Source organism: Convolutriloba macropyga, chromosome 7 (assembly GCF_964194025.1).
Source record: "Convolutriloba macropyga chromosome 7, txConMacr16.3, whole genome shotgun sequence".
In the NCBI taxonomy this organism is placed as follows: domain Eukaryota; kingdom Metazoa; phylum Xenacoelomorpha; order Acoela; family Convolutidae; genus Convolutriloba; species Convolutriloba macropyga.
Window position 1 is genome coordinate 32544252 of NC_134474.1, and position 18572 is coordinate 32562823.

The 18572-nt window shown below is 33.7% G+C and overlaps 2 protein-coding genes across 3 annotated transcripts in view; one reads left to right on the forward strand and one right to left on the reverse strand.

The window, feature by feature from the left end:
- The window catches only part of LOC142342786 (eukaryotic translation elongation factor 2-like), a 425342-nt gene that overhangs the window by 145360 nt on the left and 261410 nt on the right, over positions 1-18572 (reverse strand). The window lies entirely within an intron of this gene.
- Positions 1-18572, forward strand: part of LOC142342783 (uncharacterized) — a 99879-nt gene that overhangs the window by 64796 nt on the left and 16511 nt on the right. For both annotated transcript variants that reach the window (XM_075394349.1, XM_075394348.1), the window contains exons 3-7: positions 3310-3597; positions 4357-4514; positions 11587-11737; positions 12156-12277; positions 15636-16290. In XM_075394349.1, coding sequence (XP_075250464.1) covers positions 3310-3597; positions 4357-4514; positions 11587-11737; positions 12156-12277; positions 15636-16290 — 1374 coding nt within the window. The remainder of the gene's footprint in view (positions 1-3309; positions 3598-4356; positions 4515-11586; positions 11738-12155; positions 12278-15635; positions 16291-18572) is intronic.

Consider the following 18572-nt stretch of genomic DNA (forward strand, 5'->3'; position numbering starts at 1 on the left):
GGGTTTCTTTTCTCAACAATATGACTTAAAAAAATCAACAAGTATGAACAAATATATTAAAATCATACAGTTTTTGAGAAAACCGGTTATATCAACAACGTTAAACTCAATAGCTTTCAATAGAAGAACAAAAATACGCTAAGTTTTGCCTCAATGATAACGCAATGATGTTTATCAGTCAATGGTCATCAAAAGGATCTCACATTAAGTAAATTTATGATAAAAAACAACAACAAACACTTGCAAAAAGCAAAAATTCAGAAAAAAAGGACGAAAAGAAAGTATTGAAGGCGTTTATACCATTAGCGTTTCTCTGGAAATTATATATGATCCATTGAACGTCTTCTTTAAACCAATTGGAACTACCAAAATAGAGATTTTGAGATAAGATTTCCGAAGGATTTAAAATTTCTAAAAAAAAAAATCCAAAATTTTTTTCGAAATTATGAAAACTCGCGACATTGAAGTCATTAAAACATTAGTTAACAGATAAAAACGCTTACCAGAATTATTTAATTGCATTTAAAAGGATGGGGTCCTGTCAGTACTGAGACTGACTCACAGTTCATGAAAATAAGTTTGCTAATGGTTAGTGTCCAAAAAAGAATTTTTTAAAAGTTCTAACAGCCATTAAATTCAATAGCTCTCAACTGATGTCAATAAATACGCAAGGTGATGCCCAGATAAGGAAAAAAAGATATTTATCATTCTTATGTCAACAATAGGACATCACAATACGTCTTATGATTATGAAAACAACAATAAAAGCAAGCAAAAACCAAAAAGTTCAGCAGAAAAGTGCAAGAAAGTGTCTAAGCCTTTAATACCACAACCTTTTCTCTGAAAATTTATCTATGGCCCATTGAACGCCCTTTCTCAGCAACTGAGAACTATCAAAATAAGGATAATGTGATAAAATTTCATTGTGAACCAAAATAAAATTACAAAAGAACCAAAAATAAAAAAAGAATTACGAAAACTCGTGGCCTCGAAGTCATAAAACCATTAGTTGAAGATAAAACCATTAGCCATATTCATTTTAGTTGCAGTTAAAAAAATGGAGGTCCCGTCATTCCTCAGCTTGACTTACAGTTCACGAAAAAAAATTAAGATTGGTTAATGTCCAAAAAACATTTCTAAATAATTATTTTTTAAGTCTTAACAGCCATTAAATTCAAGAGCTTTCAACGGAAGTAATAAAAATACAATATCTTATGCCCCGATAAGAAGACATGGATGTTTGTTTTCAATATTTTGACAATAAGACATCACAATAAGTCTTATGATTATGAAAACAACGACAAATACAGGCAAAAACCAAAACAAATTGCACAGAAACTTGACAAGAAAGTGCCGAAGCCATTGAAACCATAGTCTTTTCTATGAAAATTTTATCTATGATCAATCAAAAATTTTTCTAAAAAAAATTGGGAAGTGTCAATACGAAGTTTTTTTGAAATTACGAAAATTCGTGCTATCGAAGTCATAGAACCAAAAGCTAGCAAATGAAACGGCTTACCGGAATAATTTTGTTTCCAATAAAAAAGTGGGTCCTTTCATTACTGAAACTGAATTACTATTCATGAAAAATAGTTTAACATCGTTCAATTTTCAAAAATAAACTTTAAGATCTATTATTTAAAGTCTTGACAGCCCTTAGCAGTCCACTCAAAGTGCTCTTTAGGTTTACCTAGTCCACATTAGAAAGACAATTGCACCTTTAGTTGGCAATTCTCTGCAATAGGACTCCCAAAATTTAGTAAAACCTCAAAAAAATCAACATTTCATTAAAAATTTCGAAAACTCAGCGTCGAAGAAAAAGCATGAGCGATGCCTTGAAAACAAATTTTTTGCTCATTGATTATCATTTGACTATAAATGAGGTTAATCATTGACGGAGCCTCGATAAGAAAATGCCAAATCTCTATATGGCAAGAAAAAAATAATAAATAGGAAAATTTTTCGAAAAAAACAGCTCTCAAATTGAATTCTATTTTTTTTATAATAAACTTCCTCACGAGACCAGAACTAGCCGTCTTATAGGTCTACTGGTAACACAAAATTGTTTCTTTTTTAGCATGAAATGTAATTTTGAAACATTTTTTTTATAGAAGAGCCTTAATTACAAAATTTACGCTAAAGTTAACAAAATCATGCTAAAAGTGATCAAAATATCACTTGTTCACACAAAATTTTAAACCACAATAATTCCTCGAAAAAAAAATCTTTTTTTGAATTCTACGCTGGACGAGCTTTTTGATGACGCCACTCACATTTCTCTACGATGAATATATCCTTCGGCCAAAATTGTCTAAACAAAAAAAACCCGTTTGAGTATATAGTTCCTCCCCAACAAGTGGGGTCGGAACAATAATCTAATGAAATTTTGGCAAATGAATTTCAACTCAACAATGCTCAGCAACAAAATATACATAGAAGAAAGGCGGTTTAAAAAATTTGGTCGCTTGCATTTATGCTAAGATTGCAAGGAATGAGCTTTTAAAAACAACATTGTGTCTTATTCTTCAACCAGAGGGTTTGAAAAATGTTTTGAAAAAAAAAATTAGTCTATACCTGACTACTTTTTTCGCGCTTTTGTAAATGAAACAAGAGAAGAGAACTTATAACGAAAAGGAACACTCGTTTTTCAGTTGTTTGCAGTTGCCAAAAAATATCAGAATGTCAGATAATTGGCAAAATCATTAAAACTTGCATAAGAATCAAAAATTTAGCCAGGTTGGCGGAAAATCCTTCCTTGCAGATTCCACTGCTTCGCCATTTGTTTTAGATGTGAAATTTAATCAGATGTTATTATTTGAGGTTGAATACTGGATGCATTGAGCTTTAAGACGATGCCATACTTTTTGCTCTGGGCTCCCAATAAATCAAAAATGATCTGAACAAAAATTATGTGGGGCTAGTATACGTTTCTTACATTCTTTTTTTCAAAAATGTGTAGCAACTCATTCACGCACAATTTTCATCCGGTTGCACTTAGAACTGTGTGTCTTAAATCCAGTTAAAGTTTATTAATCTGTTTTCTGGTATGACCATTTTAAACATCGTGAACTTTTTTTCAACACAAAATGTCACTATTATCCAGACTCTTGGGTGTTGGTGATATGCCGACCTTAAAAATTGAGTAATTGAGTGTTTCTGCAAATAAGTTTCCATTTAAAAGTAACATGATTAAAAATTGCTCTTGTGATAAATGTTGAATTAAAAAGTACATTAATATTGCCTGGGGCACGTCTTTTGTTAGAACACAGTTTGTTCATGTGTCTTGATCTAGAAAATGATGCATTTCAGGTCCCCTTATGCCTGCAAACGTCACTGCACGGGAGGGTGCAAACATTGACGACATAGACTTCACTGTTGGAAATAACAGCGATGGTTTTGTGGGAGGATACTTCTTATTCTACTCTGTTTGGAATGGTACAATGTTCATTGGCGTCAATGCTTCCTTCCCAGCAGCCTCTGGATCAATCAATGGTCTGGACAAGGGGAAAGTGTACCAGCTGAGCTTTTATTCTGATAGTGAATGCGACCAAGGCATAACACTCTCAACCAATGGCCTTATTGAATACTTTCAAGTTGGTAAGTTTCATGCTTTACAGTATCTTGTAATACTCTCTATGCGAAAACCTTTGCAGTCTAAAACTGGTTCAGTTAAATAATTTTTAATCTCATCAAAATAGGGGAGCTGGACAGAAAATTGAAAGGACAGCAGGATCGAAAACGATGAAATTTCAAAAAATTGGGACATTAAATAGAAGTAAACAGAAACCACATGTTATATAATTGACTACAATGGATATATGAGATTTACCATATCCATTAAGCTTTAAACGTAGGATTAGCTCATTTGGCCATCTCTCAGCGGCCCGAGGGACTTAATATGAATCTATCACAACCGAACATTAACAATTCGTGTTCGTAAATTACCCGCTTCAAAATTTTGTCTTTGATTCCCTGCTGGATTTTGGAAGACAATCATTTATGGCAAGATTACAGCTAGACCTTGGAAGGTAACGATCCTGTCTCGCCTGGGATCTATAAAACGAGCACTAGTTTGTTCATGCAGGCTTATAAAAACCAGAATTTAAAAAATAAAAAGCGTTTAAACGTTGATCAATTTTTATAGTGTTTTTGTTTTCAAGTAGAATAATATGATTTCTATTTTATCAAGAGTTTGAAGAATAATCAAAAGTTCTAGCAGTTTCCTCAGATAAATTTTGTTACCACTTAAACGCATTGTTTACGAGTGATATGAATGAAAACCTGACTCTTTGTTAAAAGATTATTTTGTTAAAAGTTTTGCCAAGCCCTTTAACATGTCCAATTTATGTGACACAGCTTTGGATGCACCCAGTGGATCTGTAGTCACACTTGTTCACGACGGTTCAGATGAAATGTGCTTCGTCTGGTTCTACAATGCTACCACTTTTAACGCCATCAAAGTGGAATTGTCTCAATCTGGATCATCAAAGGGATCGGCAGAAATGGCAACTCGGGTAAGGAAAACTTAATCAATTTTTGACATAACAGTATCTTAATACGTGATGGGTTTGCAAAAACTCATCAACCATCGATAGAAACTTTCGATTAGTGGTACTCGACATGCATGAAATAGTCCTTGTTTCTTGACAACCTGTAGTCTTGTCAAGTTATGATTCTTGACAACTTACATAAACTCATCGCAATACTTAACTCATGGGCTAAATCTGCAAAATCTAGTTAGCCAATTCTTATGATGATTGCTTTGATGAGGGAGTATCCGTCATGTAAGATCTGATCAGAAATCTGAAACAGAGATGAAATCATTGTAAACTTTCCTGCCTCATCTATATTGTATATGCCTCAGAATAATTACATCGTTTTAGAAAGCAGAAACGAGAATCTATGATGCAATTATAGCCAATTTTACAGTTCTAAGATTTAGTTGCGTGAAGCAAGCACCGTTTTGCACAAACTTTTATGTTTTTTTCTTCCCGACTTCTCAGACTCCATTGTTGTTGGACAACAGCCTTGAACAGATTGGTAATGAAACAAACAGAAGAAAATAGATAAAAATCTGACATATGAAGAATTACAAAAACAAACAAGGAGGCTCGGTAATGTGCGATTGCACACAAGGTTACGACCCCGCTCATCCTCAATTTCGGCATAATTGTCTACCAAATGAGGAACAGATAGAAAACCCCAAAAATTCAAGTAATTTCCAAAAAATGGAGTATGAACAAAAAGATAGCCTCTATAGCAAATCATTCTGTAGAGTAAACCTGACGCAATAAGTTGATAAGATCTGTCGTTATTAAGAAAGTGTGTCAAGACGAAAAGCAAAATCAAACAACAAAAGCAACAACAACAAAAATCAAATAGATCCAAAACATTATATCCAATTTAAAAGAAAACTTAATAACAAAGTCAAAATGGCGTCAGATAAAACTAAAATTAAACAAAATAAATTGTTTTTCAATATAAAAGATATGGGACCAGTCCATAATAAGGCTTGGTAACAAATTGACGAAAAAGAACAGAAACATTAAAATTAAAAAATTCGGTTATACAATTTAAAAAAAAATAATTTCAAAGTAATGAAAACCAATAGAAGTCATCCCAAAAAAATCATCAACTGAAAATATCCCAAAGTGTGATGATTACCTATGTTTCCATATGAGGGCATTAGTACCTGTCAATATCCAATTTTTTATGTGGTTACTAGAAGAACAACAAATAGACAACAAACAAAAATTCATTTAAAAGTTGACAAAATATTGTACATTGCGCCTTCTTCGAACACCAATAATTTAGCATGTGATTTCTCATTAATGAGACTAGGTAACAAGTAGACAAAAGTGAAAAAAGGTGGAAAGTTAGGTAATACTTGTAACTTTTTTTGAAGAAGATTATTTGTAAAGATGAAAAAATAAATCGGTTCGTTATTCGTCCAAATGAAGTTTTTTTAGAGCTGTATTTCTTGCGATTATGTTTTACGTTCACAAGAAAGGACGTCAAATATGACAAAAATCAATAAATATTTTACTTTTATTATGAAAAACTCATGTCGAGGCCAGTAAAGTTTTTAAGAATTCTTTAAAAACGTTGAAACGTTAGATTTTTTGACACCAAAAAACTTGTGTCACCAATAATGTTATATATGACCTGTAATTAACGAGACTAGTTAACAAATAGAAAATTGAATGAACAAAAATTGCTGAGTAAATATGGGTTTTTTTTATTTTTTGAAACAACTGTTTTCAAAATCATGAAACCCATCATCTATATACTCAAATCAGAACATCGGTGCATTTTTTTCCATACAAAGCCAACGAAATTTTTCATTATGCGGAAAATTTTATACGACTGAAAAGACAAATTAAAAACGACAGTTAAAGACGTAATTAAAAAAATTCGAATACTTTTTTCAAGAGTGTGGTGTCGAAATTGTTAAAATCATAATCTGTACCTCTAATGTTTTGAACGCCAATAAAGTGTTATGTAAACTGGTAATAATGGGATTACGTGACATAACGAGAAAACCTGAAAAACGGACAAATGTCTAAAAATCGAAACAAAATTGTGACATCTAGCTGTTTCAAAGCCTGAAAACACTAATTTTAGACGTATAACTGCAAAATAGGTCAAATTTTTCTTCAGTAAAATGCAAAAGCATTCTCTTTTTGCAGACACTGAGCTACAGCTCGACCAAATAAAGAAAAAAACAGAAGCAAATTTCAATAAGCCAATATTTATTTAAAAATCAAACATTTTTAAAAGTCAAAACGACTATAAGCTTTCAAGTAAATAACTAGATACAATAATTTGGAGCTGCTTAGTAAGCCGAGTGGACCTATCACCAGAGAGTTTTGATTTAAAATGTTCTGTTCTTTAATTAAAATAAAAAAGATCGATTTTTTTTAGTCCGATTGATTACAATCCAAATTAGTTTTGGATTGTAAAAGTCCAAGGTTGATCAAAAACAAGCCCTGCTAATTTTGTTTATCCATTTGGAACACCTATGTTTTCAAATATTATTGATTTAGATAATTTGTGATTTAAAATATCAAAAGTGAATGGTGCCTTTTTGATAATCAATGAGTAAAGTTAGCAAAAAAACGGCAAAATTTTAATTTCAGAGCTTTCTCGATAAAAAATGGATGTAGGAATAGTCCTCTTTTGAGTTTATAAAGATTGTGTTAGTGGTTTTTGGGTGTGGACTTGTGGCAAAATTTTTTAAGCAAAATTGACGATAATTTAGGCAAAAACTCCGGAAATTGTGAATAAAAATAACGCAAATTGGTCTAATATTCACAAAAATTAAAACATCGATTACCGCTCTAGAAAACAAAATTCAAGAAAAATTTTTTAATCCCATATTCTACCCTGGAAGGGCTTGTCAATGATACCACTCACAACTCTTTTTAATGAATATATCGAACTGTCAAAATTGACTGAACAAAAAAAACCCTTTGAGTATATAGCTCCTCCCCCCTCAAGAGTGGTCGGAACAATCATTTACAAAACCAAACCTAAATATTTAACTGCTTAGGAATAGACATAGACTTTTCAAAATCACTTGCAATCAAACTTGGGGGAAAACACTAAGCTAAAGTATTGGCAAATGCTTACCCAGGCTGAGGTGTGCGCTCGAAATCTGAGCAGAAAAAAAAACAGAAATCCGTTTCTGAGCAGAAAAAATCCGTTTCTGAGCAGAAAAAAAAACCCTTTGAGTATATAGCTCCTCCCCCCTCAAGAGTGGTCGGAACAATCATTTACAAAACCAAACCTAAATATTTAACTGCTTAGGAATAGACATAGACTTTTCAAAATCACTTGCAATCAAACTTGGGGGAAAACACTAAGCTAAAGTATTGGCAAATGCTTACCCAGGCTGAGGTGTGCGCTCGAAATCGTCCTGATCACACCGTCCAAGACGGATACTGCCTCTGATCAGATTCAACCGCGCTCGGCAGTTTATGTGCGCTCGAATTGCGCCCGAATCCGTTTCTGAGCAGACTCTAGCGAGCTCGGCAGTTTTTTTGTGCTCGAAAGCTGTTCGAATTTGTCTCTGATCGGACTTAAACATGCTCAACAGTTTCTGTGAGCTCAAAAAGACCTGCGTTCAGACGTCCTGTGCTCAAATGTACTTCTGATCAGACCCATTTGCTCTCGAAGCCGTTTATAATCAAACTCAAGTGTGCTGAACATCGTTAAGATCAGACTAAAGCGCGCTCGAATCCACCTCTGGTCAGGCCCAAGCGCGCTTCTGCGCTCGAAATCACACTATAACTTTGAGCGAAAAATGGTCAGTTGTGCACTCGAAATAGTCTGATCAGGACAATTTCAAGCGAACACCTCAGCCTGGGTAGTCAAAATTGAAAAGATCATGATAAAGTTCAATATTCAAAACTAATAATTGGTTCGCTTCCTTCACTGCTTCAGCGTAACTGGAATCAACAATCAAACTCCAATTCTAATTGACTTTGAAAAAGATCAGAATTTGTGGACAGAACACAGATATAATCGAGTATTGGCTTAAACAAGATACAAAAAAAGTCCTCGATAACAAAAACGGAAGAAGACGAAAAGAAGAAATTCCGAAATGTCCAACTTTAGAATAGAAACAGAAAGCACAGTAATCTTTAAACAAACAAGCAGGTGTTCAATAATCAATTTTTCGACCTTTTCACCTAAGCAAGTAACAAACAACAGAAAAGAAAGTACCAGATTCACTCAACAATACGTTTATAAGATAAACAAAGTTAATTTCAGGAAACGGCTAGAACTTTTTATTATTCTTAAAAATCTTGATAAAATTGTATTGTAAAAATCACATAATTTGACTTGAAAACAAAAAAAATCAAAATTGATCATTATTAAAATGAGTTAAAACATGATAAAAAAACAGTTGAAAGTTACATATATTAGATTTCCCCACAACGAACAATAAAATTTGAGCCTTTCTTTTTGCTTGAAGAAATCAAAGTACTGTTTAAAAAAAATTTTAAAAATAAATATCAGAGTTTTGATAATTTGGTGAGGATTCTGAAGTGTGAAGTATAAGGTAACCAAAAAGAAGTCTTTCTCAACTAAAAAAAATAGAGAAATAATAAATTTCACCTGACTCTCCTGCGTTCAAATTTTTTTTAAAACCTTCAAAGATGAAACTCTGTGCAGATTGAGTCTTTCGGATACACTTTTAAACGCATCGCAAAAATTTTGTGCAAAACATTGAATTTTATGAGGGAATTATGATAAAGAAACAATGAAAAACTCAATTCTTTTTTACCTGCATTCTGAACTCGTACACAACCCTAAAGAAACACATAGGTTTGTTGGTTTCATTGGTCTATACTCTCTTATAGCTACTAAATTGATTCTGTAAATGTACGTTTAATACTAAACTTGTGTTGAGGTGAAAAATCAATGCAAAAAAACGAATTAAACCAGCTTTCTGCAATATTAAAGCGTAAAACAAACTAGAAACCTTGATCTTTTTCCGCAGTTTAGAAGTTCGTCTTGGTATTCTTTGTTGTAAATGAGGGATTAGTTGTTGAAAGACGACAATCCGGAGGAAATACTCAAATTGTTTAAGGAACTTAACGATATAGTTGCAGTTTTCAGAGAATGAAGTTGTTCACTATAACATCCAAACCCAGCCCAGGTTAAGGTCCCAGTCGGAAAATTGATATGTCCAGACAGTTCCAGACGGCAAGTGTCTACGTCCAAACCTTAACACGCGGAAAGTACTTAGGTCCAGACTTTCGTGTTTTCGCCAGAATTTCGTGCGTTTGTACCCAGACTTTCGTTTGTTCTCCAAACGCTCCTGCATTCATGTCCAGACTCTCGTGCGATCATCAGATTATTCGTGCGGTCATGACCAAAATTTGTGTGTCCGTCAGTCTATTTGTGCCTTCATGTCCAGACTTTTGTTCGTTCTTCCGTGTTTCCAGACTATGTAATTTTTAACGCACTGCACTCCGTCGTTCGTTATTTGAGTCTGTACATCGACTTTCCGTCTGAGACTTCAACTTGGGAACGGTAAAGAGTAAAAATTTTATTATTTTATACTGTTCGTTGTTCCGCACTCCATTCTTTCAAAATTGTCTTGAAAATAATTGCAGGATTAATATATTCTTGTTTGAGAAAAGTATTGATCAAATGTAGTCGTTCAAAGGTACTTGACCGTTTTTTGTCGGCAAAATGGAAGAAAATAGAAAAGTTTTATTTTTACTGTTGGTTTATTTTCTCTACAAAAACTGCATATTCATAAATCTCGGTGAAGTTAATTTGACACTGTTTTATGTTCAGTTTTCCAAAGTTGAGATCAGTTTTAAATTTTCAAAGAAAAACAACGTTTTAATTTCTGAATTTTTCTTTAAATGCGACCTAATTCTTTTTCGTTCAATCCTACTGACCTTTTAAAAATTTCTGTAAGATTACTTTAGCTTAGAAATATTATTTGCATTTTTTTTTGTTTCGGACCCCCCCCCCCCTCCCGTCCCTCACGCCCTCCAAATACGTTATGCACTTCAGTTACAGTGCATGTAAGCGTCTTTCATCTTTAATTGACGATAATTTTTATACAGGGCTGTCTTCCAGAATAAATATGGCTGTCTTCAGGTTTGAAGAAAAGTAACACAAGATGCCAAAAGTGAATACCTGGACAATCAGAGTGGCAAATTTTTAATGTTTTTAACACTTAGAAGATATGAATTTTTCGTTTTAATCTAGATGTTATATGTATGAGCAAAATCAGTGGCATACGATCGTGTAATAGAAGTAAAACTATTTCGGAATCTGCTAGTGCGCATACCTAAGCTAAACAGGTTTTCAAGTTTGCAATAGTTTTCAAGTTTCCTGGCAGATGATGGTGGAACATCATGTGCAAACGCAAACTACTGATCCAGATTCTTTTAAATTTGAATTAATTTTAATTTTGTTTTCAAAAGGAATCCGACTTGATTTCAAAGTGCTTAGTGCACAAAGGTTTGTACAAGGACATTTTTAAAAAAAATTTATGTCAAGTACTGGTTTTGCCAATGTCATTAGAAATGATGCATACGCTTATTGCGTTCTTTTTCACACTAAACAAAGTTAAGGTAATTATATCTTAAAGAGTACCTTAACTCACCTCAACTGCTAAGGTGAACTTGGCATTTTACAATTGTCAGTTTTGAAGGTTCAGTAATTGTTACACACTGTTTATCGCCCCTCCTCCGCCTCTTCTTCTTATGTTGACTCCATTGAATAAACAAAACCTTCATACCATAAAGCTTCTTCAAGTGGTAAAAACTACGTTGAATGTGATCGCTTTCAAGTCGTAAACTTACGGCGTCCCAATGCAATTCAATTTATTGGAATCGAAAAAAATAACTCCTCGCCTAAAGCTTGCTGAAGTCTTAGGATAGTTCTATTAGTATCGCTAGCGTACGTAAGATTCAATTAGAGATAGTTGAATTGTGTACAGCATCTCGTCATTGTCTTTATCAGGTCTGCTGCAATATCAACGGGCTTTAATAAGACAAAAGTTCTCAGATCATTGACATTAGTTTTAATTACTCGTTTTATGTTTCTTTCTAGTCGATTTACGGAGCAATATGTGTTAGTCACAGTGGATTGGCGAATGATGCAGAGGTCCTGGTTGAATTTTCAGTGGGCTACAATGTCACCACTGATGTCCAAAACCACCTCAAGTTTTCAGAAGCCACTAAAACTACCGTCAACGCAACTGGTAACCCCTACCAATTGTAATAATATCTATCTAAAAAGTGAATTAATAACGTGAAACTGTTCAAACTTTTTTCACGCTTATTTTGGCAAAACATCGACCTACTTTGAATGATTTTCGCAATCAAAGTAAAGTGAAAAATGAAATTTCCAAAAAATGTTTTTCTCTTAGGAACTCAACAGTTTATGTAATTATTGATTTATTCAGAGCTTTGTGAATCAGAAATGACGATACACAGAAACAAAAGTTTGTTTTTTTTCTACAAAAATAAAAAAAGGATAAATGTCCTAAATAGTGGCTTCAACTATGTCGTTAACCATTCAGTTTCTTGCGATAACATTAATAAATTGCAAACAAGCAAATTTATTATGATTTCATTTTGCTATTTTTCTTGCAATTACAAAAAATTGTATAATTTTAGGTTACAGCATTCTTGTACACCATCAAACGAACTGCACAGATCAAATTGAAAAATGCACCTTGTTGTTAATTCTTCACAGAGATATCCATAATTACGAAAGCGACACAACTATCGTGCTACATGTAAGAACTAGTTACTTATATACAAGGTCGATTATGATTACAGTTAATCAAATGGGGTCAGAAGTGTTTTGAATGCTTTCCTCTTATGAGGCAATGGTTAGCCGAATTGGACGTTGTTTCGGCCATGGTTAGCTTTAATTAGTCTGGGTAAATGTATTTGCAGCTCATTCTCAGACTGTTGACTCAGTATGCCCCGGCTTAAATTCAGCGAAACCTGAATTTTTGTTCTGATTTTACCATGAAAAGTCTAAAAAATGACATGAACATAGTACTGTTCAGAGCAAAATTACAGAAACGGAATACTATGATTCAGTTTTGAATTACTACGTGACTTTGATCCGGGAAGGCATGCAAGGACGGATCATAATACAAAGAATTCAAATAGGTGAAAACTATTGTATCTGTAAAACTTACTTGTTCTTATTTAAGTTTCATATTGTATCATCTTTTTTAATACAACATAATCACAGTGCGCAAACCCACGACATCCACGCCAAGTCCAGACAAGATCCTGAGTTTCCACAGTAGGGTTTCCAGGATCTTGGCAGGAACTTGCGTGGTTTTCCAAGAATTGCATATTTTTTGCAAATGCCTCTATTAGTCAACAAGGAGGCTCGGTAATGTGCGTTTGCACATAATGTTCCGACCCCGCTCATCCACTTTTTTACTAAGCTGTGTACCAACTGGAAAAACGTGCGAATTGTTCAAAACCTGCCTGTAGTAAGACTACAAGAATATTTAAACAACAAAATAAACAAAAAAGACATTTTTTATGGTGGAAACTCAATATCTAATTGTAAAACCGTTTAGAAACAAAGTCGAAATGCCATCAGATAAAATCTCAAGTAAACAAAATCACTGCTTCTTAACAAGAGAGCAGATGTGGCTTGACAAGATTAGAAAAAAATTGACAAAGACAAGGAAAAAAAGGGACGAACTCCAAAAAATCTTTGACTTTTCTGAAGCCAGAAAAATCAAATGTTAAAAAAACATTTACGCTCTACAGCAACCAGTGTTAGATAGATTTGCATATAGTTCCCTAAGAAAACAAATCCTTGGTGGGAAATATACAAACAACTTACGAAAAATACTAAGTATTGAAGCTACAAAAATCTTAGATAAAAACTGAAAATTATATACAGTTATTTCAACTGATTATTATGTTTCAATTCGGCAAGTATAAACCCGAAGATTCAATGGGACCGTTTTTTAAAAGGTATACGTTAAATGACCATTAAAAATACAGTTTGACCATTTGCAAACACTATGAAAATGTCTGGTGGCCAAAGAACCAAAAATCGGTTATAACATAAAAGCCAGAGAGAATTAATCGTTTTGACCCCGGAAAACTGGTTGAGACCTCCGACTGAAAAAAAAACAAAAAAAGATAGTTCACAAACATTAAGAAATTTTGATAGGGAGGACAAGTAAATAAAAACCCATAGCTGCCATTTGACAGCATAAAATAAAATTAATTGTGATTATAAACAAAACTAACGAAACCTGTCAATAATTAAAATACTTCCGACTACCAAAACAGAACATGTACCGGCAAAACCAGAAAATAAAATAAAAATGCGAAAAATTAACGAAGCCATTAAAAAACTAACCAAAAATGTTGTATTGGGTTATTTGAGCCTCTTTTTTGATCGCAACTGAATATGTGTTTATTGTGTTGATAGGACACGACTTCAAAAAGAGTAAATTTATGAAGAATTGCAAAAAATACATTTTTAAGAAAACTCGTTTTGTCAAAAATGTTAAAATACTTAATTTTCAGCCTTGAGCAAGTACAAAAATCTTTACTCAAAAAGAACTCAATGAGAAATGTCAATAATCAGATAAGTTTGTTCCTTGAAAAGAAACTAAAAAGAGGCAAAAACGAAAAAAAATCAAATAGAAAATGTCAGAGGATAGTGTCGAAGACATTGAAACCATTCGTTATTGGCTGGAAACTTTGTATCTGCTCAACTGAACGTTGTTTCTGTCACTATTATTGACCTTGTTTTCCGCCAATGCTGTGATAATGCGAAAAAACTTCAAAAAAGAATCAAAGTTATGAAAAAACAGCCAAAAACCAAAAAAAGAGATCCGAAGTATCAACGTCATATAGATAACAAATAATTCATAAAGCCACTAAACAGATTTTTACCAGAGTCAGCAGAAATATATGTGACCTAGGTTTAGAGGGACTAGCCGTTAAGTTTTTAGAAGTAGGTTTATAAAGAGTGTAAAGTTCAAAATTTCTTAAATGTTTTCCGAAAAAAAAATTCGTAGTCGTAACAGCCGTTTTTTAAGGTTTCAAAGCTTTAGTTAGTTTAATTTAATCATCTTTGGGAAACCAACTGCGCTTTATTTTAATGAGATTCAGTCATAGCGCTAAAAAAAGTGCAAAAAGGCAGGCAAGTCTGAAAAATTCAGTTAATTTTTAGGAAAAGCAATTTTGCTGTCGAAGCCATAAAACCATAACTTGTTCCCTGAAAAGAATATAGGTGTTCCTTGGATCTCATTTAAATATATCTGAGATTTTTCTTTAATGGAAACTTAACATATTATTTGACGCCTGTAATTGACAAAAAACTAAAATTATAAAATTTTTTCAATGCAATTTGAGCAAATTTGATTGAAAACAAAAAAACTTTTTTATCAGCGATGTTCTAATAAGAACACATAATCGTTCCATCTTTTATCGAATAAATTGTTTTGAGAAAACAATTTGATGCAAAGTGAGACAAATTCTATACAATAATTGAGCAGAAGGTTGTTATAATTGAACAAAATCGCGTCAAACATCATATGATCACCAAAATTTTGAGCCGCGATAACTCCTCGAAAAGAAAACAAAATTGTGAAAAATCTTTTTTTTTGTTTCCAATTCTACGCGTGAAGAGCTTTCGTATGATATCACGCACAAATCTCTACGATGAATATATCGATCGGCGAAAATTGAATGAAAAAACCCATAACCCATTTGAGTACATAGTTCCTCCTCCATAAATTGGATTCAGAACAATAAAACAGCCAAAACCATAAAATCGCTTCGGGTTGCCACACAATAAAGCCAAAAATTTTTAAAGTTTTATTTCCGCCTGTTCTCTCCTCATATAATATAATATGAGAAATAAGGAGAGCAAGTTTTACAGGTAGAGTGGTCTGCTTTGCACCTATTTTAATTTTTTTATAATAATTGTCTAATCACGGATAATCACAATAATCGTATATAACCATGCACAACCATACATAACTGCCATATATAATTGCATTAGGGGAAATTATACAAACAATATGTGGCCACATATAACTGCAATTGGTATATACAACAAATAGAAACCTCTTTCCTCACTACAATCTCTTTCAGTACTCTTCGGGCTCTACTGTTGATGAAACAGTTAGCTTCAACTTGTCTGATTCGAGCGTATGCACTGGTGGTGGATCATTTGACTACGAATGTAACATTGAACTGACTGGATTGACCCTATCTCAGTATGATTTCCATCCTAAAATTCTCATCTATGGTGATCAAGTGATTGTCTTGGAGTACTTGCGCGTAGACAACACAACAGTCACCCCTACTTCAAGCAATACAGATGCGAACAATCCGACATCGCTCTCAAACGATGCTGTTTCAAGCACAAGCTCGCAAATCGTGAACATCGCTGATATAAGCACAGTTTCACAAAACGCGAATGTCGCTGATTTAAGCACGGTTTCACAAATCGCGAAGAACCCTGACTTAAGCACGGTTTCACAAATCGCGAACAACCCTGACTTAAGCACGGTTTCACAAATCGCGAACATTGCTGATTTAAGCACAGTTTCAAAAAGCGCGAACAACCCTGATTTAAGCACAGTTTCAAAAAGCGCGAACATCGCTGATTCGAGCACACTTTCACCAATCACGGTCAACATTGGCACAAACATCACAGTGCCGATCACGATCGACGACACTGTGTCAAGTACTTTTTCACCAATCGCCAACAACCCCGTACAGAGCACTACACAAATCAGCGCTAGTTAGTCAGAATTTTACTATTTCCAACATATTGAAGCCCATAATATTCTGTTGTCAAAAACTGATTTTTATCTTTTGTAATTTTCCTGCGCATAGAAAAAAATGTAATTAAGAGGTTCCGTACAACCGAAGATCAGAAACAACGCTATGTGTTTCTGGTGGAAGATGAAAACGCGTACAAAATTAGGTTTCCATTCAATTTCTATAGAAAACTAAGGCATGAAACTTAGCATGAATTTACTAAGAATTTCTTCAGGGAAAAATGAAGTTGTACAAAATTTTATTTACTTTTTCGTTGAAAAAGTATTGATCGTTAATTTCTTCTGATCATGATCCAAAAAATTACAGAATAAACTTTCTCAGAAGTCCAACTATCTCTTCACCTAAATAAGCTGTGCCAAAGCCATTCGAAAATTTATTTGAGCAAAAAACCGATCTGATTCAAAATTATATTCAAAGTTTGACAAGTTTACGCAGAATGAGAGTTTCAACCCGTTTGTGAGATGCTGAATTTTGATTAGCTGCGTATTACGGAAAAACGGCAGCGCGCGCATATATCAAAAATTGAGCGGATTTAGTTTTGTTGTTCGTTTCTTCTTCACAATTGAATTCCCGTACTTTGGTCTTAGCTGTTGACTGGTGTTGATGGTAAAAACGTTTTAATTAAAATCTAATAATTAACTACAATAAATCAGTAGGCACTAATTAATATGCTCTATCTCAACTGACAATAATTACAAACTCAATCAATGCCACTCAGTAAAACAAAGCAACCAAAAATTTGGTGAACAGCAGTTATATAGTCAAATCCGGATTGATGATCTCTCAAACGTTAAGGCAAACTCTGCCAAAATCTTCTACTGAATAGCAGTGAACTTCCCGCTCTATCGCTCCGCTCAATCGCTCAAATTACGCCACAAAACTCTTATTTTATGATATTGACTACTTAGAGACTCGCGTTCAATCGCTCAGGCAAATTCCTGAGCTTTCTCCTCAACCAATCAAGCAAACTCTGCCAATTAATATATCTCTGCCGATTATAACTCTGTCAGGTAACTGAAAGTAACTTTAAATGGAACGTCCTGCTCTCCCTTAAGAGGGAATCTTCGCAAAGAGCAGATATTAACCCGCTCAGTTTCATTTGGTTTTTTCTGCATTGCGCTTATAATGTAATCCACTTTTACACTTCTACTATTTTTTATACTACAATTTTGTTTCTGAAACAAAAGACAACGTCATACTGGCAGAAGGATTTCAACCGTTTGATTCCTATTGGTCAGCATTTTCAATTCCAAAAAGATCAATGCCGTAATACCGTGGCTTTTTAATGCCAAATTTATCTCAGTGAATAACAGTCAAGATGGTAGACATTTTTGAGCAAAATGATATTTCACCTTTCAAAATGCATTTCTGGTTTTTCTCTTTACCTGGCACAGTTTGAAGGGCAGGGGTCGTTTCTAGCCTATTCACGCTTTGGCTCAGGGTTTACATACACAATATAATAGATGATGCTCATTAAAACTCAAATTGAGCAATTTCGGATTTTACCCCCCAATCATCGATTTCCCCCTCAAAATTGTTAATAGAAAGGTACTTTTGTTTAATTTGTACAAACCTACAAAGAGGTGGCTTGAACCTTTACAGCGACGTTTTAGACGTAATCCTTTTCTTGATACTAATTCAATGACGACAATTATTATGATTCTAGTCTTTTTGATTACGAACGTATGATGACATGTGAGCCGTGGTTAGGTCAAATCTCTGTGTGGCCAATCATTCAATCTTAAGTAGAATATCCGAGAGTCTAAAGGTGGTTTGGGATTAAACCGTATCAACTAAACTATATCGCTCTGCTTTTTTCGTAAAATTCATCAGTGATCCGGATCAGCTTGATAATTTTTTTCTGTCTACAAATTACTTCGCTTCCAAAGGTTGTCGGAGGATCGCAGCTAACCTGTTCCTTTTTATTAGGTTGCGTAATTTTCGGTTAGAGTCAAAAGTTATTCCATGCCAAATCTGTCAATCAATGTGGTTTGAGGTCGTTAGTAATATTAAACAGCCTTTACAAAAAAGGAGTGAAATTGGCTGATAACTCCTTTTTGGACATATTAAGCTAATTGATAATTTTAAAAAATTGAGTCAAAAACTTAGACCAATAATGATGCACAAAAAACCCGATTTAGATGGCAGTTTCCCCTAAAATGTTTGTTTGACCCTTACTGTCAATTCCATAAAAGCAAATAAGCTGTTGAAAAAGAAGTTTACATAGTTCACATACGTCTT